The 24,759-nt window shown below is 34.1% G+C and overlaps 2 protein-coding genes across 5 annotated transcripts in view; one reads left to right on the top strand and one right to left on the bottom strand.

Annotated features, from left to right (window-relative positions):
* The window catches only part of Kaz (E3 ubiquitin-protein transferase Katazuke), a 29,365-nt gene extending 7,671 nt beyond the window's left edge, over positions 1 to 21,694 (bottom strand). The window contains exons 1-4 of one of the 2 annotated variants that reach the window (XM_083126919.1): positions 21,282 to 21,694; positions 20,137 to 20,322; positions 16,775 to 17,178; positions 14,947 to 15,038 (exon numbers count right to left, since the gene is read on the bottom strand). In XM_083126919.1, the coding sequence (XP_082983045.1) occupies positions 14,947 to 15,038; positions 16,775 to 17,178; positions 20,137 to 20,322; positions 21,282 to 21,320 (721 nt within the window). In that variant the 5' untranslated portion in view covers positions 21,321 to 21,694. Of the gene's footprint in view, positions 1 to 14,946; positions 15,039 to 16,774; positions 17,179 to 20,136; positions 20,323 to 20,966; positions 20,987 to 21,281 lie in introns of those variants that run through there. The other variant, XM_083126920.1, reaches the window with a different exon arrangement.
* A 45-nt stretch (positions 21,695 to 21,739) lies between these two features.
* CtBP (C-terminal binding protein) overlaps positions 21,740 to 24,759 on the top strand; it is a 111,842-nt gene continuing 108,822 nt past the window's right edge. Inside the window, exon 1 of one of the 3 annotated variants that reach the window (XM_083126915.1) lies at positions 21,740 to 21,981. The gene's annotated coding sequence lies outside the window, so the exon portion shown is untranslated. Of the gene's footprint in view, positions 21,982 to 22,106; positions 22,220 to 24,759 lie in introns of those variants that run through there. The other 2 variants (XM_083126918.1, XM_083126917.1) reach the window with 2 other exon arrangements.

Raw genomic sequence — 24,759 nt, 5'->3', positions numbered from 1 at the left:
TAGGAGGAAATATGATAACAACATGCAATAATAACCATCTATTCCAGCCATGGGTTCCTGTTTTTTCAAAACAATGCTTTAATCTCTGTAACACGGAAGTCAGATTGGTTTCTGTTTACATCATGATGTATTGTTTATGTAATAAAAATGCAAGTATATGTTAGAATTCTAGGGTATTTGCGAAAAGGCAAATGAGTCACAATTTTCAGGTGCTTTCTTTAAAGTCTCACTGAACCAAAAGAATATGGGGATATTCGCGATATTATGAGTAATTTTATATTGGTCATGCGTAAAGACTAAACAGTCAGGATCTAACGTGTATATCATAAATTGCAAATTGTATTTCTTAATCAATCACTCTTCACTCTCATCTCATTTAGTCGTAACTTTAAAAATAATCAAGTATTTTATTTTAAACTTACTGCGTATGATAAAATTCAGTAATCCTTCCCTAGCTTGTGAATTGTAATAATTTTCCAAAATCACTATTTTGTTGTTTGAATTCAAATCATAGAGAATAGAGAAATTAAGTCAATTTCATAGAAGGTAATAATGGTACCATCAAATCCATATTTGGACCTGTGTGAGTTTATTATTTCCATTTGCAAAAACATGGATTTAGTTTAGTTTGTAATTGTCAGGGGAAAATGTAAATTTTGTCCTGGAAAAGTTGGGGAATTACATTTCTGCTTGTTTGTAGCCAACCTGACTACACCAAAAATGTTACAATAGAAATGTACAAGGACTACTGACTAGACACGTACCTTTTAAATATTTCCAAATTAACCTGGATTCTTCATCAGGGAAGAGAAGTATACAGACGATTGTGGCCATCCATGTTATCACCCACTTCCCGCGATAAGTAATATTTATTTTTTTCTAAACTTTTCACTTGTTATCCAGTGATCAGAACGCTACATTTTAAAAGTAGCTTCTCTACAGCTATCGCTAATCTTACAAAAATTTAGCTTCGCTACAGTTACAATTACCAAAAAGTAGCTCGCTATGCTATTCCTGTTCGCTACTCTGCTACTTTTTGAGCTACTTCTGCATAAAAAAAACTTAAAAACAACCATGTGGATATTAAAAAATCACCTACTACTGGTAAATAGATGCTGTTATTTATTATCATGATTCTATAATTTTGATAGCAGTGTTACTTCAGTTACTTATTTTTACTATAGTTTTTGAGAATAACATACCTATGCAAGTTTTCAATTCAAATTTGATATATGAATATTGCAATTAGGGTGTTGCCCAAATTAATGATTACAACTATTCACAAATGAATTTTGGTAGAATTACGTATTTATGTTCACATCAACATATTTTTCTTGCGAATAAATATTTCATTATTTAATAGACTGATATGAAGGCAGAATTTTGAATGAAAAGTACCTGGGGCCCTTTGTTTAAAAAAGGGCTCCAGGTTCGATACCCAGCAGAGGCACATAGTGGCTCAGATCCAGTCTCGATCAGCTTATCTATGCATAAAATGGACTCAAAACAAAAACTACGAAAGACGCCAAGTTGGGAGGATGGCATCCTCCTGCTTCTCCATTCCCCACACTCCTCATCATTCTTCCTCGTTCTGACAATTAGCCGAAAGTGGCAGAAAGCGACTATAGATAAGAGAATAATTAAATAAACCATTCATTCTCATTGTCATGATTGAGAAGAGTTGAAGAATAGATGGGGAGATAAACAAAAGAGGACAAATGGGTGGTGGACTATATCAAAGAGTTTGAAGATTAACATGGAACAGGGATGTACCTATGAAATGCAAGAAGGTAATATATAACACATAATATGTGCAAATAATTACATGATGTAGATAGACAAGAAAAAGATGCAGGGAGTGGAGACGAATTTTTAAGGAGTCTATGGGAGAAGACTAGAAGGGATAGAATAAGGAATGAGGAGATCCGACAGACAGTGGGTGTGGTGAAGCTTCAGGACAGGATAGATCAGGCACAGATGAGATGGTTCGGGCACATGAAGAGGATGGGTGAAGAAAGACTACTAGTAAAAGATTATAATGCACAAGGGGTGGGAATAAGGCCAAGGGGGAGACCAAGATGTCTGTGCAAGAGCAGATAGTGGAGAGTGTTAGGAGAAGTGGGCAAGATTGGAACACCGTGGAAAAAAAGGAGTGATGGAAGACCAGAAAATAATGGAGAGGCTTTACTTCTATGCCGACCCAGTCAGAGGCAGGAAACGGCAAAGGATGATGAGGATGATGTCATGATTAACAAAAGTTACAGAAAAGTGACGCAAAAGTAGGAAAAATACATGAATTTGAAAACTATGAAAAATAAATGAATTTGAAAACTATGTATATTGTCATTCCATGTCAAATCATCCAGAATTTTGTGAAAATGTCACCCACCATCTCCAATTTTGATGAAATTCGGTATACTTATAGAACTTTTGATGATAATTACAAAAATGACAACTTTTTTGAGTTTGGTCAAGGGGTTCAGAAATTACGCGTTATTAAAAATCTCTGTGTACGCCACTTGCGGCTCCACTTTGAATGACACGCATTAGGTTATAAATGATAGTGTCTTCTCTCAGGTTTGCCGTAGAAACTTCAAGTTTGTTTTTGTTTGCTCAGGATAGTGTAAGCTTTCATTTAAATATAGTTTGAGATCAGTGTGTCAATAATCATGTATTTTATGTACAGTTTCATATATTTTTTTAGAAAAATAAATGACTAACTTCAAGATCAAATTTTGTGCAATGCACCCACTTCAATTTCCCCCAAATTTTATATACAGGTAGCTCAGAGTGTGTACTGATGCCTGATGGAAAAATTGGGATGGGCGGTTCAGAGACAGGGTGATAAAAAAATTATTTGCATTAAAAGATAATCTTATTAGAAATGCCTATGTATTTAGCACAAAGTCTCAAGTACAATATGTTTTGAGGTATAATATTCAAAATTTCTGTTCACTATGTGTAAAGGTAAGCATAGGCATTACCTGGCGGGGACAATGGGAAACATTTGCCCCATCCAAAATTTATAGATTAATTAAAATTTACAAATAATAATTGCAGTGGAACCCTGATTTCAAGTTCTTCGATTTTATATTTTCCTGCATTTTACATTCAATCTTGGTGGTCCCAACATAGCAAATTGCTAAGAAATTTTCCTCGGTTTTACACTTTCTCGCATTTAAGTTTTTTCAGCTTGGTCCCCTGAACAACGTAAAATCGAGGTTCCACTGTATCTAAGTTAGTGTAAACTGTCTTCATTTTTTCTAAAAAATTGTAATTATCATCATTAGCATTCCCAAGTTTAGCAAATTTTATAATCATCATTATTAGCATTCCCAAGTTTAGCAAATTTTCTTCGAGAACATTCCTTTTGTGCATTTTATCTCAATATGGAATTTTTTTTTGTTACTCTTCACGGGAATACGTAATATGAAGTAAGAATAAATAACACACATTTGTGCTGATTGAAGTTTTTCGAAATGCAACTTCTTTTTGACACATGCCACAGAAAACTTCCTTGTGATGGGGTGGTTGGAACACTTAGAAGACTTGTATAGACATCTACAGTATCAAGTAACAAATGCAGCAATGATAGATTCCGTAGAAATAGTATTAGAGGCATAAATTTCTTATTAATCACGTAAGGTGAAATGACAACAACCCGCAATACAATGTGTCAGCGATTGCAAAGTACTATACAACAGGACCAGGAAGATTAAGTATGCACTGTTTTTTTAACTTAGGCTACAGGCTATTTACAGTGTTCGGTAAGTTACTTTTTACAAGTAACCAAGTTACAGTTACTCATTCGAAAGTAACTCTGTTACAGTTACTGGTACTTTGAAAATAACTGTGAGTTACTTTACAGTTCCTGTGAAAGAAACTTACAGTTAATGAACATTGATTTGTGTAAAAATTACAAATTGCGTTTCTAGTACATAATATGTCTTCATATACTTCCATTACTACTGCAAATAAATGATGAAACACAGAGTCAACTTTGCTTGAACGATTTTAATTAAGAAATCATTTGTATGCTGACCACGGTATTTTGAATATGGTGTTTTAACCAAGTTGGTCAGTATAATTCAAACTCAGTATCAGCGCAATAGGTAGCAGCTATGGTGCTATATTGGAAAGGAAATTTAAATTTACATATACTGATAACTTTATAATTATTATATTGATAAAAATGAAAGAAAAACTAGAAACAACAAAAATTACAATAGCATCAAATTATGCAATTATTTGAAAGAACATTTATATGAAGAAAACACTTCTTTACTGTCTCCTTGCGAGGCAGAGCAAGTCCTTCTCTAAATATTTGGGAATGCGTCAGTTCTACATCTGAGCACACACAACATGTCAGATTCCTCAATCAGGTCCACAAGATGGCTTCCTTCAATTTTCAAAACTTCACATTTGGCTTGTTCACATCAAAAATGCAGAAAATATTACACTCACTTAGTCTTATTTCTCATAACATTTCATTTTAGATAATGCAATATTCATTTACTAGCTAGTTAATGCAGATGCCAGCAGATAATAATTTCTTGCTCCCAATTATTAAACTAGGCACTTTTCACCAGTTCCAAATCTTTTCTTTTTCGTTTTACAGATTATTCCATTATAAAAGCATTTCCAAGCTTCTGTTATCAACAAAATGTCTCCATATAGTTTAAACAAACTATTAAAGATTAACTTATCAAGTATAATCTCTCAAAATATCCAGATTTTTAATGATATCAAACCTTCACCAATCGTCACATTTTTATTTATGTCCAATCCATCTTGAGATTCCTTTTAAAGTCACAGACAACTAGTATTAGAGCAACTAGTTCAAGCCAGATTTTTTAGTATGAGTTATCTTCAATTGTTTTTGTTTTATATTTTTGTCCATAACTGCTTAACACCTTGAATGTTTGTTTAGTAAATGTACATATTTGCTCCTATACAGCTATTTTACTATGTATATCACAATATACTTATCTAATGATTACAAATACCATTTTTTGAATGTTGATACAAAATACCAAGTATGACATCATATTATACAGTGAACAATTTTAAAGAGTTGACCTTTGTATATAAACCTTGATGCCAATGCAAATGTACATAATTTCAAGAAATTTAATTATAAATTTGAAAGTATCATATCTTTCTTGTCAGAAAGAACACATATGATTTAAAATATTTGTTTTTCTTTTTGTCAGTCAAAAATAACTGTTATGAATATGAATTCAGAATATTTCACAATTTGATAATTTTGTCATGATATACAAATTGGCTTTTTTAAACATCATATTTAATGGAATAGGTTTAAGTAGTAATTTCATACATTTAATTGTATTATTTGAATAAAATTTTGAGCAATCATATGACTAAATTATTATAAATATTGCACAAATGTGGAACTTTGGACTTAGCTTAACCATTTTCAAATGTAGTTATGACATTGTATTATTTATATTGTCATACTGGCGCTCAACAAAGGACGAACCCACAACAACAGATCTGAGCACTACTGAGACTTTTAACATATAATAATTAATATAATGCCTCTATATTTACAAACTGTTTTCATGTTTACCATTATAATCATCTGAATATAACTGAATATTTGTTTTCCAACAATACAATCAGAACTTGTTCATCATGAACCAATACAGTGCAACTACACATAATGAGTTTTTAGTACATAATAATGTTGCAAAACAAAATTTTAAAAAAAATCAAGTTCTACATACCAACAATTATTATCTAGTGAAGTTCCATATGAACCATTTTTACATAACACAATGTAGCTACATAACATTTTTATTTATTATGAACCAATGAAGCACCATTAAGAACTTCATTCTTAATCTGAGAGCATAATTTCTATATTAATCTTTATTTAGCCAAAAATATATTAATTATAATTTTTTATATGTAGAGTAAGTTACCTATGATCCAACTAAGTTTCCCATTGGGTATTCATCCATTTGTCCATTTGTCCATTCCTCAGATTTATGGAGTGCCAAAAATAAGATTTCTTATATCACAAATCAATTCATGCAAGAAATGTATAAATTATGATGTGCGCACAAAAATTATAAAACATAAATAACTGTTGTTCCTGAACTCACAGTGTCACGGCACGAATTTTCTATTCTGCCCTTTGTGAACACATTTTGGAGCCATAATGCATTCTAGCATTTTAAAGGAACCTACTACTTGACTTAAGCTTAGATCAAAACGTCTTTGCTTCTTGTCAAGTTTATTTCTATTTGAGCCTACAATTCAACTCTTGGAATCTCAGAGCTCTATAAAATGTTTTTAAGCCACAGCTAAATCTTAGCATTAAAATCTATTATGCACATGCTATCACATTATATTATACATTTTTTTTTGCACTCCAAAATACACATAACAAAGAATATTTGTTATATTGAATTTTTCCACAGCTAATCACAACTAAGGATCAAGATATATGAATGAGGACCAATGTCGGATTACGAAGATCAACTTAAGGCAAACTCTACACATGAATACTTCATACCTGAACTAAAGTTTCAGACTCAAGGAAAGAAACACGAAAAAATTTTGACATTGACATCTGACAAACGAAAAATTATGCATAAAGTACTGTGACTCACAGTACCTCCCTTAAGCAACAGTCTAAGAGAAGAACTTAACCAACCAACCCTCATGGGTATGGTTGTGAAACAAAGCAGTATCTTTTGTCCTTCAAACCAACAAAATAAACAATATGTTATCAGTTAAGATATCATTATCATGTTTTGTAATATGTTTGAAAATATTGCATTATACATTTATGAAGTATGAACATAAATATTGGATACATAATCTCAGATGCATAACACTGTCAAACATATACATGTGTGTATTAAAAAGAATTTACAACCATGAATCAATTTTTGATTATCAGAATTGCTTTGAGTTTGCAATTGAGAAAATACTATCTGAAATCGTCAAATAATTAATCAATCTGTGTCTACTCTTAATATAGATCACACTTATAGAGAATGACATCACACTGACAATACCTTGTGAAAGCTCATTACTATAATATCTTCAAGTGCAAAGATATCGTATGATCATGTCAAAGTCATTTAATATGCTGTCAAAATAAATCACAAATTAACGTTGTTAATTGTTGTTGTTCAAGTGCATTGAGAAAATAATATATCTCTGAGGCTTAATTGACTAAAATCTTTTTAACGTAGTCATGTGTGATTTCAGAGTAATCACTTATGTAATTAAGTACATTTATATTATAACATAAATGGAACATTACATTCCCTGAAAAAACTAGTATAACTGGTCTTAATATGTATTTTTCCTTCATAAATTTATACCCCTAAGATGTGGAAATAGTCAACCTTCAATCATCATATATATATAGCAGCATCATCGTGTGGCTTAGCTTGATAAGTGTATTTGAAATCATAAATACCTAACCTATCAACACTACACGATTACTGTTGGAAGAATCCAAACTTGATAAAGCACCAGAGATACATGTGCATCATAAAAAGAAATATATATATATTCATATAATAAATATTTCTACATTAAGTGTCACAATAGGACTTACTATTGCCTTTACGTGAACACTTCACAATGCTTTCATGCAACTGTAGCATGGAATTATGAGTGACGAGCTTGGATCATCTAGTGGATGTCTCTGCTACATGCCAACTTCATAAAATATACGAGGAAACAATTCATCTTCAGGAATTATTGACTTAACAATTCCCTAATAGCAAATAAAATAATTCTCGTATATAAGCATTTTAAATGCACTTACATTCTTGGTACACTACCATTACTTAACTAACATCTTGGGTAAGATCTTTCACCAGCTATTCAAGTTTGTTACATAGATGAACTATTAAAGTGTTTTAAAAATTTGCTTTTGTTGTGCATAATAATGCCAAGTTTCCCACAAACGTGCGGAGTTATATTTAAGTCTAATAAACTTAAATATAATGATCATGCAACTGAACTGTGCATAAAATAAATCACAAACTTGTACTTCAAAATATTATATAGTATTTTTGTCCATCAAAATGAACAGTAGTACTGTGGCCAAATATACCTCCCTAGACCAACAGTCTAGAAGATACTCCCAACCAACCACCCTTTTAAGTTGATGTGTTAAGCAGTTACTACATCTATGTAAGATATAGAAGCTAAAGAAACATCAACTTGCACTTGTCTAACTTGGGCAAGAAACTTCTGCACAAGATCACTAATTTTACATTACAAAATAAATAAATAAATATCATGTATATGATTACTTAAATATTTAATTTGATTCCTAAATTTAATTTTGTTATTGGCTTTGGAGTCTCCAATTAGAAGCTGAACTCCGAGTATAAACAGAGTTTCTATAAGTTTTGCTACGGCCACCGTCACTAGTTTTGCTACGGCCACCATCACTATCTGATTGGTAATATTCTATTTTATCATAACCAGGACCATTGTTATTGCTCTCTCTGCATACTGTGGTTTGCATCCTTGTATCACATGATTGTTTATCATGCTGCTGTTGAACTCTATTACCAACATCAGAAGATGATTGTTTGTTATTATTTTTATTAAAAGTCCTAGAATTTCTATAGGATTTACTAGAATACCTATCCTTATTTCTATTTTGATCATTAGCACATGAGACATTTGCTACTCTAGCCTTATTCTTTGGATTATAATTATTTCTGTTCATGTCATTGAACCGTGCAGGATTATTTCTTAAAGATTGAAAATTTTCAATTACTTGCAACGTTTGGTGCAATGTACGTACGTTATTAATCACCATGTGTTCACTAATCCTGTGTGGTAATAATGAGGCTAATTGTGCTATCAAATGAGGTTCTTCAGCATGAGGCTGAGTAGACTTCAAAATTTTGTAGTTCTTATTTGCATATTGTAACAGGCTTACATTACTCTCTTTTGTAAAAGGAGAATTCAAAGTTTGAGTCAACTTTACTGATTTCCAGCGGTCATTCTGATAATGTGCCAAAAAAGCCTCTTTAAATTCAGAATAAGTGGTAAACTGATTCTTTACTTCTAAGTACCAAGTTCTAGCAAAATCAGTTAGAAGTTTTGGTATGTACTTCAAGAATTGACTTTCTTTGATGTCATAAATATCTAGGTTTTCCTCTACTTTTTCTAAGAATTCCGATGGTGCAAACTCTAAAGATATCCCATCAAAATGAGGGAAATGCCTCAAGTCCTGTGGTTTAATGAGAACTTTAATTTGACTCTTATTACAATTAGTCAATGGAACATCTACTGAATGACTAACATTAGTCATATGACCAGCATCATGTTGTGCATATGAAATTTTGTCATCAACATTATTATTAGCAACTGATTTGTTCTTCCTCAATTTTCGACGCTTAGATGCTAATCTTGTATTTCGGTATGGACCACTAAGCATACTTACTCTATCATGATCTGAATCTGTACTATTATACATCTCAGATTCAGTATTCACTCCTATATTATGTCTAACAAGACTACTTTTAGGTGAACCATGACAAACTTCATCTTTATTCCCAACTGTAGATTGTCTCTGATTTACAGTGTGAGAACTCATTCGAGGTTTAAAGTCACGCTGTGCTTTAGCTGTATTTTTAACTGCTCTTATATCATGAGTTGATACTGGTGATAATGCATTATTAACTACACTCATGATATTGGTTTCTATTTGTAGAAGTGCATTCTTAACACCTAATTCCAAAGAAGAGTTGATATTGTCTTTATTATTTACATCATGCAACTTATGCCTTGTACTAATATCCACTGACTTATCACTATCAACATCACTCCTAATTGCATCATTCTCTGGAACACGAGTGATAATAATATGCCTTGCACTGCTAGACATAACTTCTTTATCAACCTCATCATGTTGTATGCCAATAGATTTGACATCAACCTGTGGTTCAGTTGAATTAGCATACTTGGTTTCACTTCGTAACTTAATTAGATCATTACTTAATGTACCAAGTGATACACTACACTGAGCACAAACCTCAAGACATTGATCCAGTTGAGAAGTAAACTGTTTGGATAAATTACTAACTGTATCGTCTAATTTTTTATCCATATCCGCAGCAAGATAAACTAGCTCATCATTCATCCTTTGATCCAGTAATTGAACTTTCTTTTCTAACTTTTCTGTTCTATCTAAGCATTCCTTACGGAACTGTGAAATATCTACCTTAATTTCTCTAAGTTCCTTACTTTGAGCTTTACTGGCTTCAATGCTTTCTTTCATCTGACCTTGCACTGCAGAGATACCTTCCTGCTGCGATTTGAGCATCATCACAATGTCAGCCAATGTGATCTCCTTCTCCATAATGTTAGGTATTGAAACTAATATGAGAAACAAGAATATTCACAACTCAATAACTTATTCTTTCCTATCCAATAATTGTACCATTTGAGTCTCATAATCTAAGTTTAACCAAGTTGGTCAGTATAATTCAAACTCAGTATCAGCGCAATAGGTAGCAGCTATGGTGCTATATTGGAAAGGAAATTTAAATTTACATATACTGATAACTTTATAATTATTATATTGATAAAAATGAAAGAAAAACTAGAAACAACAAAAATTACAATAGCATCAAATTATGCAATTATTTGAAAGAACATTTATATGAAGAAAACACTTCTTTACTGTCTCCTTGCGAGGCAGAGCAAGTCCTTCTCTAAATATTTGGGAATGCGTCAGTTCTACATCTGAGCACACACAACATGTCAGATTCCTCAATCAGGTCCACAAGATGGCTTCCTTCAATTTTCAAAACTTCACATTTGGCTTGTTCACATCAAAAATGCAGAAAATATTACACTCACTTAGTCTTATTTCTCATAACATTTCATTTTAGATAATGCAATATTCATTTACTAGCTAGTTAATGCAGATGCCAGCAGATAATAATTTCTTGCTCCCAATTATTAAACTAGGCACTTTTCACCAGTTCCAAATCTTTTCTTTTTCGTTTTACAGATTATTCCATTATAAAAGCATTTCCAAGCTTCTGTTATCAACAAAATGTCTCCATATAGTTTAAACAAACTATTAAAGATTAACTTATCAAGTATAATCTCTCAAAATATCCAGATTTTTAATGATATCAAACCTTCACCAATCGTCACATTTTTATTTATGTCCAATCCATCTTGAGATTCCTTTTAAAGTCACAGACAACTAGTATTAGAGCAACTAGTTCAAGCCAGATTTTTTAGTATGAGTTATCTTCAATTGTTTTTGTTTTATATTTTTGTCCATAACTGCTTAACACCTTGAATGTTTGTTTAGTAAATGTACATATTTGCTCCTATACAGCTATTTTACTATGTATATCACAATATACTTATCTAATGATTACAAATACCATTTTTTGAATGTTGATACAAAATACCAAGTATGACATCATATTATACAGTGAACAATTTTAAAGAGTTGACCTTTGTATATAAACCTTGATGCCAATGCAAATGTACATAATTTCAAGAAATTTAATTATAAATTTGAAAGTATCATATCTTTCTTGTCAGAAAGAACACATATGATTTAAAATATTTGTTTTTCTTTTTGTCAGTCAAAAATAACTGTTATGAATATGAATTCAGAATATTTCACAATTTGATAATTTTGTCATGATATACAAATTGGCTTTTTTAAACATCATATTTAATGGAATAGGTTTAAGTAGTAATTTCATACATTTAATTGTATTATTTGAATAAAATTTTGAGCAATCATATGACTAAATTATTATAAATATTGCACAAATGTGGAACTTTGGACTTAGCTTAACCATTTTCAAATGTAGTTATGACATTGTATTATTTATATTGTCATAGTGTCAATGATTCCACTTGCACCTACTTCTTTCTCCTCCATTCCAAGTACAACAAGATCCAAATATCAACTCCTTCGACAATGACTTTTTTCCTAGCTCGACAGTTCACCTAAAACACTGATGTTTTCACATACAATTAGATATGAATTGAAGTAAATCGTGGATGAAGTTAGCATGCAACAAAGCATAGCTTCCTTGCCACACCAGCAATTCCAAGACAATCCTTTTACGTAGCATCCAGAGTAGGTACAGATATATATTTCTTTAGAGTTGGGAACAGCAAATGTGAACGGCTCAATTTATAGTGCATGAAATTTTGGAAATGCATAGAGTACAATAGAGTAAGTATTATTAGCTACTATGTTCATGGGCGTAACTTGGGAACTGTCTTTGGGTTGAGAGAATCACAAAGTTTTCCATCCCATAAGAATAGTGTCAAAGATTACTTGCTAAATACATTTGAAAAATCACAATAATTACTCTTTTTTTGTTTGATCCTCAAGTGCCAGGAGGTTCACAAAATATATTTAACTTTTAATTTTTAATTAATCTATTAATTTTAGACGGGGCAAATGCTTCCCTTTGCCCCCGCCAGGTTACGCCTATGCTTACCTTTACACATAGTGAACAGAAATTTTGAATATTATACCTCAAAACATATTGTACTTGAGACTTTGTGCTAAATACATAAGCATTTCTAATAAGATTAACTTTTAATGCAAATTATTTTTTTATCACCCTGTCTCTGAACCGCCCATCCCAATTTTTCCATCAGGCATCAGTACACACTCTGAGCTACCTGTATATAAAATTTGGGGGAAATTGAAGGGGGGGCATTGCACGAAATTCGCTCTTGAAGTTAGTCATTTATTTTTCTAAAAAAATACATGAAACTATACATAAAATACATGATTATTGACAACTGATCTGAAACCTTATTTAAATGAAAGCTTACACTATCCTGAGCAAACAAAAACAAACTAAGTTTCTACGGCAAACCTGAGAGAAGACACTATCATTTATAACCTAATGCGTGTCATTCAAAGTGGAGCCGCAAGTGGCGTACACGGAGATTTTTAATAACGTGTAATTTCTGAACCCCTTGACCAAACTCAAAAAAGTTGTCATTTTTGTAATCATCATCAAAAGTTCTATAAGCATACCGAATTTCATCAAAATCGGAGTTGGTGGGTGACATGGCCTGGATGATTTGACGTGGAATGACCCTATATTAACTAAAGAAAATTGTCGTTTCTGCAGGAAAGTCAATAACTTGTACGTACTTTTTACAATATGATACAATATATTGAGGAAACTGTTGTGTAAACCCGAGTGTTCTAAACATATTGTAATTTTAAAATTTGTGAACAAATATTATCGCGAAAATAATTGTAATTCCAGAAACTCTTTCATTCTTGTTACAATAATTTCTTACTGGTGAGATCCTATATACTGACAATGATCAATGCTGTTAACGTACTGAGCCATTTATTGCTGGCACTATTCCTTTGTCAGTGCAGTGGAAAATCCATGGCTAGTTTTTGCACTGCAACTTGTGTTTCACACAGCAATTAATGACATTTTGGTGTCTCTTACACCATGGATATCCACAGGATTTGTTCCGGGGGTGATGAAATGAGGCACTTTTTTCCAGCGGTGCAACAAATGAGGCATGTTCCTCCCCCAAAATAGTGATGCAGATCAAAAAAATGTAGCTGCTAGCTGGAATATATTCATATATGTCAGTTAGTTATCTGGATATCTGAATTATTCAGATACTAATTAAATAACATGCAGATATCTATAACCTACAATCTAGATAATCTGTATTTTAATGTAATAGTAGACTTTGTTTTTATGAATTTCCTGCAAAATTAAGGGTCATTGTCAATTTTTTTCTGACGTTGTTGCCACATTCAAAATTCACCTCAAAATGCTGAGAAAAATGTAGCTGTAGCAAAATTCTCGCTACAAATACAGGAATTTTGTAGCTTCACTACCGCTACAATTTTCAAAATGTAGCGTCACTACAGCTACAGATTTTGTATCTAGCTACTGTAGTGACGCTACTTCTGACCACTGGTTATAATCCCTTACCCTTCCCTGATGAACACAGGCAGCTTTGAAAATTGGGAAATATTTAAAAAGTTGCATGCCTAGACAGTAGTGCATGTATATTTCTATCACAACATACTAATTGTGCTGTAATTAGGAAATAAAAAAAACTGTTTATTTTTCACCATCCAATTTATGTGAGACTTACCTTTTAACATTGTTTGCTATGGTAATGTTATGCATTATCAGTCATCTAAAAGCAGCTTTTGATAGTAAACACGGATGCTAGGGAGGATAGAGGCACTTGCATTGCTGTTTTCAGGCTATTCCCAGACTCTTGATTCCAAATACAAGATTCAAAGTCTTTACATTACAAGCCAAATAAATTCTTTTGGGTGTCTTATTACTGTTACTAATACCGGAGAAAAAATAAACCTGCTTGATTAATTTTTGTGTTAAAAAAATATCCCCAAAATATACAATTGTGTAGGTTTCTTTCATACATACATTTGGTTAGTTAGTTACACTTGTTCATGATAGAAACCTATGAAATCCATCAGAACAATCCAACTGTACACACAGAGCAAGAACAAGAACAGTCCCACCAACTTTGGCAACCAATTTTAAAGATTGCAAACTAATAACAAAATAATTTGACCATAGATACAAGTGACATCTATCGAACCAGCCTGAAATCAGCAACTACAACTACGAGCAAAATTAACCATATACTTTGTTGTACTTGGTCTATTATGAAATGAATATAATATCAATGTACAGCCTCGCCGGCGAGCCAGTGAAATCAATATCTGAATAAATTATAGTTACGGAATTTCTATCTAATTGTATAAGAACTGAAAGCCTATTTTACTACCAACACCATCATAAAACACAGACCTCTGAACTGAAAGTACTATACAAACTCAGCTACTTACTATCGTGTGGTGAAAGTGTGGCAAAATGACTTACGGGACACCCTGCGCTACTGTATAAGCAGTTGTACCTGTATTTGTAGGAAATGCAAGAAGAGCCATGCAGTGCTGCACATCCTGTAGCTGGTCATCTTCAAAACTAGAGAAATACTTCCTGGCATGCCTGGAAAACAAAATTAAGTTATGTAGGCTTTCACAGCATAATGACTTGCATAATTAAAACCACCATACTGCTTCTGGGAGAATATACAATTGTGTATTAGTAATTTTTTTTCCTATAACGATCAACGTAATTTTGTCATGAGGAGCAATTCCCAGTAACGCTGGAAAGTTCAAGATCCCATTGTGTAAGGATATTCACAATTGCACAGGAAGATAACAAATCGACTGAGAATATATGAAATGAATGTGAAAGTTGGAAGTTCCATGTGCCCATACTGTTAAATTGACATCTCCTGTCATAACCAAACATGGGGTCTTATTCACTTCTACTTTATTTTCGGAATAATTGAAGTAAATTACATTTGGAAGAGAAAAATTATCAGGGAAAGTTTTTTTGTCTGTGGCTTCGGAGTGTTGGTCTTATGGAAATGCTTAAGGCTCAGCTGAATCTCTGGCCAATGCCAGGACAGCTGTTTTCAACTTTTCCCCATCTTTTAAGAAACAGCTTTGGTATTCCAAAAACTGAAAAATTGCATATGCTTAGAATTCCTTGTAGAGCATTCACGTGAATCTTTGTACACTTTGCTTTAGCTGTTGTCTAGATTTTATCAGTTGTTGAATCCTCCGTAACACGCGCAGCGGCACTAAGTGCCGCCTTTTTTAAAAAAATTGAATTACTTTTCTTACCAGCACAATAATGGTCGGGAAACCTGTAGGTATCTTATCTTCACTATTCCCTCGAAAACATAAGAGGAGTTGACGCCTTTTTTCTGTCGTTCTTTCAGTTGCTTACACGCCTCTGAAGTGACCAGCCTCCTTTGGCGGCACCCAAAACCGCACACGGGAAAGTTTCATATCTTAAATCACAGCATGCCAGCCATGAATTTGGGTCAAATAAGAAGAATAAGACCACGGTACATTGTTCGAATGCAAATTATTTGTATTCAAAAACCATTGCAGTACCCATACAAGATGTCAGAGTTGTCAAAATAACTATATTGAAAAGTAACAACATTCGGTTCCTTATAGTATTTGAGTCAGCATGTATTTTCTTACGTATACCTCGTAAGAGTACGAGAAACAAATTGAGATTAGAACATTTTAAAAATATTTTGTAAGTTTCTTCCACATTTGATTGCTTTTACTGCGAGTCAGTAAGATTTTGAAAGAGTTTTGGAACAAATAGTTCTTTTGTATGCCCATATAAGTTGTACGATTTCAACTAGATTTGAAAAATACGTTGAAGTTTTTTGGAAAATACTTTGATATTTTTGTCAATGGTGAGTTAATTTTTTAGTGCCTTCATTATATGGCAAATTTTTAGTTACTTTTAGAATAATATTTGATGCATTTGCTTCAAGAGTCCAAGCTTGTAATTCTATGAGACTCTTTCATTTCTTTTTACTTTTCTTTTAATTGCTGATAAAAAATTCCGAAATGGATATGTTTGAGTTCATGTATATTAAGCCTGATATCCAGTTAAGTGTTGGTGTAATACATCCTCGATTTGCATCAATAATTCACGTAAATAACATTAGTTTTGATGAGGCGGCACAGAGTGCCGAGCGCAGGACACTCTAGCTGCAATGAGGACGCGGATGATGGAGGGTTAAATATACTTACATAGATTGAGAATATCTAGGTAACAGTGAAAGCAAACCACATTAAGATCCACCCCAGCCCCACCCTCTCCTGATGCCCATACCAATAAGTGGGTAACCAATTGATACAACTTACTTGACAGCATCTATCCTGCGATCTGCTTTTATAAGCTCCACAAACTCCTGAATACGCAAGTTGAACTCCATGGTACTCTTCAACTTGCGAAGCTTGCTCTTATTGTCATGGCACCAAGCCAAACACTTCCCAGTCTGATGCTGGGCTAGGCTCTGTTCCACCTCGCGAGATACAAGGAACACGTCGATGTTTGTTAAGTCCTTAAGGTCGGAGTTCTTTGACAACTGCAGAGCTGCACCATAGTAACCTCTTCGCAAAAAATACTCAACAAGCATCCGGTCTAAGCGACGTCTGCGCCACAAGTTCAAGGTTGTTGGATGTGATGATGAGTGTTCCTTCAGATGTTCCAAGCGACGTTTGCACACATATGCGGCTTCCAGCTCTTCAGATATGCTCTCTTCAGCCTAATAAAAAAAAATGAATGTGCTGAATGTGTTGTTGGCCGTTAGTTGGCTCTAAAAGGATTACACAGTGTGAATTTCAAAAAGCAATTAACAGGATAATTGTCATGTAGAGAACTTGTCACAATGTACTCGCACCTTTCTTCTACAAAATTTATAACAATCAAACATAAATGGATGGTAATGAACAATTTCTACCTTGCTTCAATAGGTAAAAAGATGACCTAGATCATGTTCTAATTCCAACTGGCTCTCTCTACTAGATTCTGTGGAACAGGGAAAGCAATTGTTTGTGGTTTCCTAGTGTTGGTTGTTTCTGTTTGCTGCTTGATGAAAGAAAAAGTAACTGATACTGCTGTTTAAGTCCACTTATGCACAGATAGGCTAATCGGTACTGAACCTAAAGTTTTAAGTGGGATCTGAACCACTGTACAATGTGCCTTCACCAGGTATCAAACCCGGGACTCCTCAATTACAAGGCAACAACGTTGCCACTACGCCATCAGAGTCCTGAAAAAGTAACCAAGATGATGTGCAATCACGTTCATTAAAATTTAGAAATTTATCCAAAGGGATGAGATTTGTACACACAAATGTGATTAACCAATAATGTAAATCCAGGAGCAAATTTACAATACCGGAGCCCTTCCCGATTTTTGTAATAAAACAATGGTTATTTCAATATTTTACGTTTTAGAATGAAATTTTAACTATGTTTGCCTAACCTAACCTTACTGTGAATGGCTTGTGGGGCTATGAGTGAATGGTTTTTGGGGCTATGCATGAATGGTTTGTGGGGCACCGTAAAAAAATGTCGGTTTCGTAGCACTTGAGCGAAAAATTTTAATTACACATTCGTTATCAAGTGTCCTAAATTATTGACTGAATGAATTATGAATGAATGCACTGTATTAATATGTATCCAACTAAAAGTTACTAAAAAAAACTTACGAAAGAAATAACTTTATTCCTACCTTCAAAGTCGCCATCTTCCTCACACACACAGATTACTGAACAAGTAAACGCTACGTTGAACAAACATGGTCTCCATGCTTGTATACGGAGAACGATCGCGTTAATTGAAGAGCTTATTTTACAACTTCTACACATCAATTAACAATTTCAACACGTTACCCCCACATGTTAAACTCAGATACTTCATCGGGACTACGTATTTCATGAGTATAAGAACTAGTAGCTATAGAAATTACGGAAGGTTCCGGTATTGTACATTCTTATCAAAATCCATATTATTGCCAATGTATTAAATGTTTGACATATTTAGTTGAACATTTTTTTTAATGAATAAATCCTTAGAATGTCATGTATGAATGTACACACCCGAGTTCATTTGTTGAGTACACCTTGATTACCACATTTTCTTTAGAGCCAACTTCTAGTCCATACTTTTAATTTTAATTATCAGCTCCTGTAATTCAGGCATCAGAAAACTGTACAGTCTGCATGGAAAGTATTGATGCCACACCAGTGAAAGCAAGAACCACAACAGATGTATACACCAAACAAACAACAAAATCAATGTTGTACTACTCACCTTGTAGTCAGTATTTTGTCGACCCTCCTTTATGCTTCCGGCATTCTGTCAGTCATTTTGGAACACTCAAAGCCAGGCTTTGGAGGAGATTAACTGGCAGATTGACCCAAATGTCCCTTATGGCAGCATCTAGCTTAAGGAGTGTAGATGTGTCCCTGTTCCTTAAACGTCGCTTCATGATAGACCACAGGTTTTCAATTGTGTTGAGGTCGGGGCTTTGTCCTGGCCAATCATCAAAATAAGGGACGGAAGCATCTTTGAGCCATGAAACCACACTTTTGGCTGTGTGACAAGGAGCCCTATCCTGCATAAAAAAAGATGCTCCACTTTTTTCAAAGGACACTTCCAAAACATCATTTAAGAGCTCAAAATAGGAGTACTGATTCATGGTCTGGTTTTTAGGAAGAATAACTAACTCTCCTACACCACCATAACTAAAGGAACCCCAGACCATAATAATGGGAGGGTGTTTTATAGTTGGATGTGTGTACTGAGGAAGGGTGGGATCATCACCGGGAGAACGGTACACTCGCTTGGAACCACTACCAGTAACAAAGAAAGTGGCTTCATCACTCCACAACACTTCTTTCCAGTCATGAACAGTCCAGGTACTGTATTTCTTACAGAAATCCCGTCTTTTCTTACGATGCTTCTCTGTAAGGCGAGGTTTCGGGCGAGCTCTGTAACTGCGTAGCCCTAAGTCATCATGGATCTTCTCCTGAATTGTCCGGAGGGACACATTATCAAGCAACAGAGGATTTTTTTCTTTCAGTTCCCTAGCTGTTAACGAAGGTTGGTTCCTTAGCTGCCTTTTCATGATGTGCAGTGTTTTTTCAGACACTTTCCTAGGCCGACCAGACTTAGGTTTTGGGCAAGGCATTTTGACCCCACCTTCCTCCTTGAAGCGTTTCACCAAACGTTGTACTGTTCTCAGGTTCACGCCTGTTTGTGTCGCGAGTTCTGTGCTTTTTATGCCTGCTCTAAACAAGGCAATCACCTGCTCAGTATCACCAGGCTTCAATATGTTGTAAGGCATCGTTTCACACACAAAATCAACTCAGAACACCAACACAACAGCCCAAAATTCACAGGAAATACCACACGCACGTGCGCACGTACAACAACGTCTCCCATTCGAAACTGAGCGAGTTGAAACTTGCAGCTACGAACAAAGGAAGATCGCAGGTGGTAGTTTACTGCCCATGAACGACAACTCTTTACACGGTGTCGTTTAGGAGATAGGTGGTCCTATGTAAAAACGCGAAAATAATTGACGTAAATGCTGTTGGCATCAATACTTTCCATGCAGACTGTACATGTAGGCTGCTAAACTATCACTAGAGAACAATACGAAGAAGCAAATTATTGTAAGGAATACCAAATGACAATAACAAACATAAGCTTACCTTACGCTTGAGAAGCTGCAAACGCTCCACCATACCTCCAAGTAGATGTGTTATTTCCTTTGCCTCTACAGTTGGTGACTGAAGTCCCCGATCTATTTCCAATGCAGCAGCTTGAACATGCGAAACCTCTCTATCTAACTGCTTTTGGGCAGCTCTGAACTTCTTGTTCAGCAATTCATATGGAACCTGACAGGATCAAATGTATAAGTAGACACGTACATCATGTTAGTTTTAGTTTATGAAACATAGAATTACAATAATGAAACACATTGTGATTTTGGTTAAGTATTTACTAGTAACTTACTGTGGAATGGTTTCAAGTGAAAAAAAGGAGGAATTTCTAAAGACTCATATCTTCTGTAGGTTCATAAATAACTCTTGTGAAGCACAAATCTCGTGAATTAACTTTGAACCTAAATTTTAATGGACTTCAATTATGCTCATACCTTAACCAATTTTCATTTGTTAAGGCAATAATTCATTTGCCATTCCAAAACCAAGAAGCGAGAACTCCCCTCTAAATTTACAATAATACACTCTTCCGTTATTTAATATAGGACTACAGCACTCTAAAGCAACACTGATTTAGGTAGCATATGGTAGCTTGTAGCAAATATTTCTTTTGAAGTGTCGCACAAACAGTTCTAACTGCAAGTGCCATAATTTTCATGTTCTCTCAAGAAATTCGTTCAGAAGCTGATCGTGGTTTGAAATAGATATTAATCGCTTAGTAGCAGTGTAAATTTAACGCACAATTTCATCTCAAATTTCACATAAGCATCGCAGGTCTTACATAGACCACTAAATATAATCATGTTTAGTTCAGTAACCTGAAAAATAGTTTAAATGTGTCTTCATTTCTACACAGAAATGAGAGTCGACCCATAATGAACTAAGAAGGGAATTGGTTAAAAAAAATCCTATGCACCAACCCTTGTAGCTTGCTTCTATATTGAACGCTTTTTTTAAACCCCTCCCATTTTTACACGATAAACGTTAGTCATATTTATTTTTTTACGAACTTTTTGCTTTGAATATAACTATACGAATTACATAAACTTTTGTCCAACAAAATAACTTTGAAATATACAGTTGCAAATGCCAGCCATCACTGTTTTTAAATTATTTTTTTTATAATGACTTACCTTAAGTGTGGGGTGTTCTAAGGATTTTACATCAGCCATGCTACAAATATTGTGCAACAAGTAATGCTTATTGACAATTCATTATATTTAGGCGATAAACGCCTACAGCAATTACTGAATAAGCCTGCTCGACCTTCAGCAAAATTCGTCGACCCTTTTGATTGACTGCGTAATCTTTCTAACTTGATATTTTCGAATAATTATGTCGCTTGTTGTAAACTTATGTGTAGTCGTATGACGTTTCTTTAGAATATTGATTTAACAATTGTTTTTTAAGATGCTTAATGAAAAAGCACAAAAAATAATAGAGTCCACTGGTATTCACAAATTTGTTGACGTTGGAAAAATAGTTCTGTCTCGATCTCGAACTTCCTATTAAATGCAAACACTGTTCAGCTGATTGGTCTCGTGAAATCTCGTTACTGAATCTTCACACGAGATCTCACGAGACCAGACACCATTTTCGTGAAGTAGGAGAGATTCTTCGTGTTTGTTGGAGTGTTTTGTTTAAGGCCAAATTAGTGTACTTGAACTTATAAATTATTGTTTCATGAAGCATTTAACTGGATGCATTTATTTTAGCTCTTAGTGGATAGTACTTTAGTGTGTGTGGTATTTGTGTGAATCTGGTCGAAGAAGTGAATACTGAAGTTGGAATCAAAGGAAGCGTGGCCAGTCTTTGTTTCTGTCAAGTTACAAGGTAAGTGCCGTAATTCTGGATCAATACCTCGAAGAGAAACTTGCCGGGTGACCCATTTCTTCTTTCAATTGATAACCAATGACTGCTTTTGTTCATCTATATTTTATTCTCAAGGAAGTTATAATGTTGACGAAGTAGTTGATGGTTACGATTAAGTATGGTCTTTTGGCCCTGTGAGGAAGCGGATTTAAGTGCCTATTAAAATGCGAACCATGTTTTGCCCGCCGGCTTCTCGAAGGTAGGTAGACTAGCCTGCAGACGCGTAATGTTAAAGGAACAATACTTTTGATATGAATTGTAGTTGTGCACGCTTCGGTGTGTATAGGAAATTTCTAAATAACGCACATCCCATGGAGTTCAATCGGTGAGGAAGATCGCTCCTTGGGTGGATCTTGGTTGGTTGGCATTTGCAGTGCGATCCAAGGCAAAGACTTGTTTTTGCCGGGAGAGCTTTGTGGAAAGTTAGTTGTTGAAGTTGGCGAAACTTAACCATTCTGATGGTTCCTCAGATACAATTTTTATGTGTGTGTGTATATGCACATAATATCGACTCCCAGTAAAACGAACTACTGGAGTTAGTTTGTGTTAAGCATGCAGTATGAGATTGCAGACGTGTGAATGACAAACAGTCCAGACATATATGCCAAACGTATTGAATTCGATGTAATATTCATCAAATTTGTAACTGTTCTGAACCTGCCAATAGCATTCGCAAGGAAATCGATATAAATTGAAGTCTTCGATAATCTTCGGAGGAGTACCTGTGTAAGATTATGTAAATTTCTTAAATTTTGTGTATGGAATACGTAGGGATATAGGCTATTTGAAACTTGTTTGAAGATAGATAGTTGATTTTCGAAATGAGAGCCTCCTGAACAAAGAACTTTCATTGTGTAGAGAGTCGTTTTCAATTAACCATCTACTGATTTTAGACTCGCTGTTAATTGGCATCATTTTGATAGCCACATGTTTTTTTCGAGAATAATTCAATTTGGGAACTGGAGGAAAATGATATAATGAAGTTGATCATTTATTCACAGTTTCTAGATGTTCAAGAGTTGATATGTGCACAATTGATGGTTGGTTCCAGCACAATGGTATTTGATTTGGCTTATCAGTATCTGTAGTTGATAACTTTCATAATTTTGCACATCGTTGCATGGATGTCCTTTTTGTATGTATGCACTACTAATAGTCCCTATTCATTTTAACAGTTTTCATCACTATTAGAATAAAAGCACTGTACATATATTGTGGATAGTCTTCAATGTATGCATACCACTGAAATTCTGTTGTAGCCTACATTATCTATTCCATTTCCTATACTTGTACTAGTTAAGTATTGTAAGCCAGGGAAAGTTTCCTAAATTACCCATTAAACAAACTCCAGGTCGACATGTGTCTTCATTTATATCTGGATGTGGCTTTTTGTGTACTTTGTACAATTCTCTGTCTCTGGATTATTTTTTTTGGGTCCCCAAAAACCCATTGTGTATTGTGTTCTGTTGTAAGATAGGGATTTGTATTAACCAGTCGTCCATGGACACACAGAGGGTTGCTATTCCCTTCTAAGGAGTCCACAGAGACTTGAAGAAATGCATCATTTTTGTATTTATTGAGAAGGTTTGAGGTTAAGTAAACTGTCATTTTAATAAGTAACAAACAATTTTGATTTTAAAAATAAATGTTTCCACAAGGTAATATTTTTGTCCTTTTTTAAATCAATTTTACAGATTATAACATGAACGTCTTTATATAAAATCCACATTTCTACTGCTCGGATACTTCAGCCACAATAACGACCTTCAACTTTCACATGTTAAATACTTGAATATTCAAATGAACATTGTGTTTAAACTAAAAAGAGTTGACATATGCATGACACTTTTTCCCCATCCCACTCATGCCAGCTCATATGATATATCAATTTAGGTGATGGCTACATGTTTGACTTGCATTTTTTTTTTTTTTTTTTTTGAAGCTTGTTGATTGAATTAATGCTGGTGTCGCATAAGTAGTGCATGGTGTTAACCTTGTTTTCACATGACATTTCTTTTGTTAGGTAAAATATCAACCCTTGTGCAAGATAGCCACATACACTTTTCAATTACTCAAATATGCAACTTATAAAATGCATGTATGTTACGCACTCAAAACTTAACTACAAGATACAATACAAAAGAAACACTGCATGAAAAGTTATACAATACAAAAGAAACACTGCATGAAAAGTTATACAATACAAAAGAAATACTGCATGAAAAGTTTTCTTCTCAGGTTTAAACAAAAGTTGTCTTTGTGAGAGCTTACAGAAGCATTTGTGGACTTGATGTGCTTACTTTTTGTTTGCAAGATTACCCAACTAGAGGGAGTTTTATGTTTTTAGTACTTGGGCATATGGTGCAGAATGGTGTTGGTGTGGTAAAAATAATCTTACTGCCAGAAAGTACGAGCGTTTCTTTGTGTGTGCTCTTTCATCTTTTTTATAATCACCATTCATCCTGATCACTTACTAACCATAAGAGAAAAGGAATATAAAGTCAGAGCATTAAATTCAAGTAAATTTGAAATATATGTATTCTCTGAGAATAACAAATTGAATACAGTAGTAGTGCCACATGATGTAATGGTTCATGTGGAGAAAAATGAACTTGGTTACCATAGATGTACATTCAAACATTAAAAAAGCTGTGAAAGAATTCTCATATACGGGGGTAGAAAATACTATTACTAATTCAGGTGCCGGCCCCTTTCCTCGGGAGCCATCATTTTTTCTTT

Source organism: Lepisma saccharinum, chromosome 8 (assembly GCF_977018435.1).
Source record: "Lepisma saccharinum chromosome 8, izLepSacc3.1, whole genome shotgun sequence".
NCBI lineage: Eukaryota > Metazoa > Arthropoda > Insecta > Zygentoma > Lepismatidae > Lepisma > Lepisma saccharinum.
This window is presented reverse-complemented; position numbering and strand designations above follow the sequence as displayed.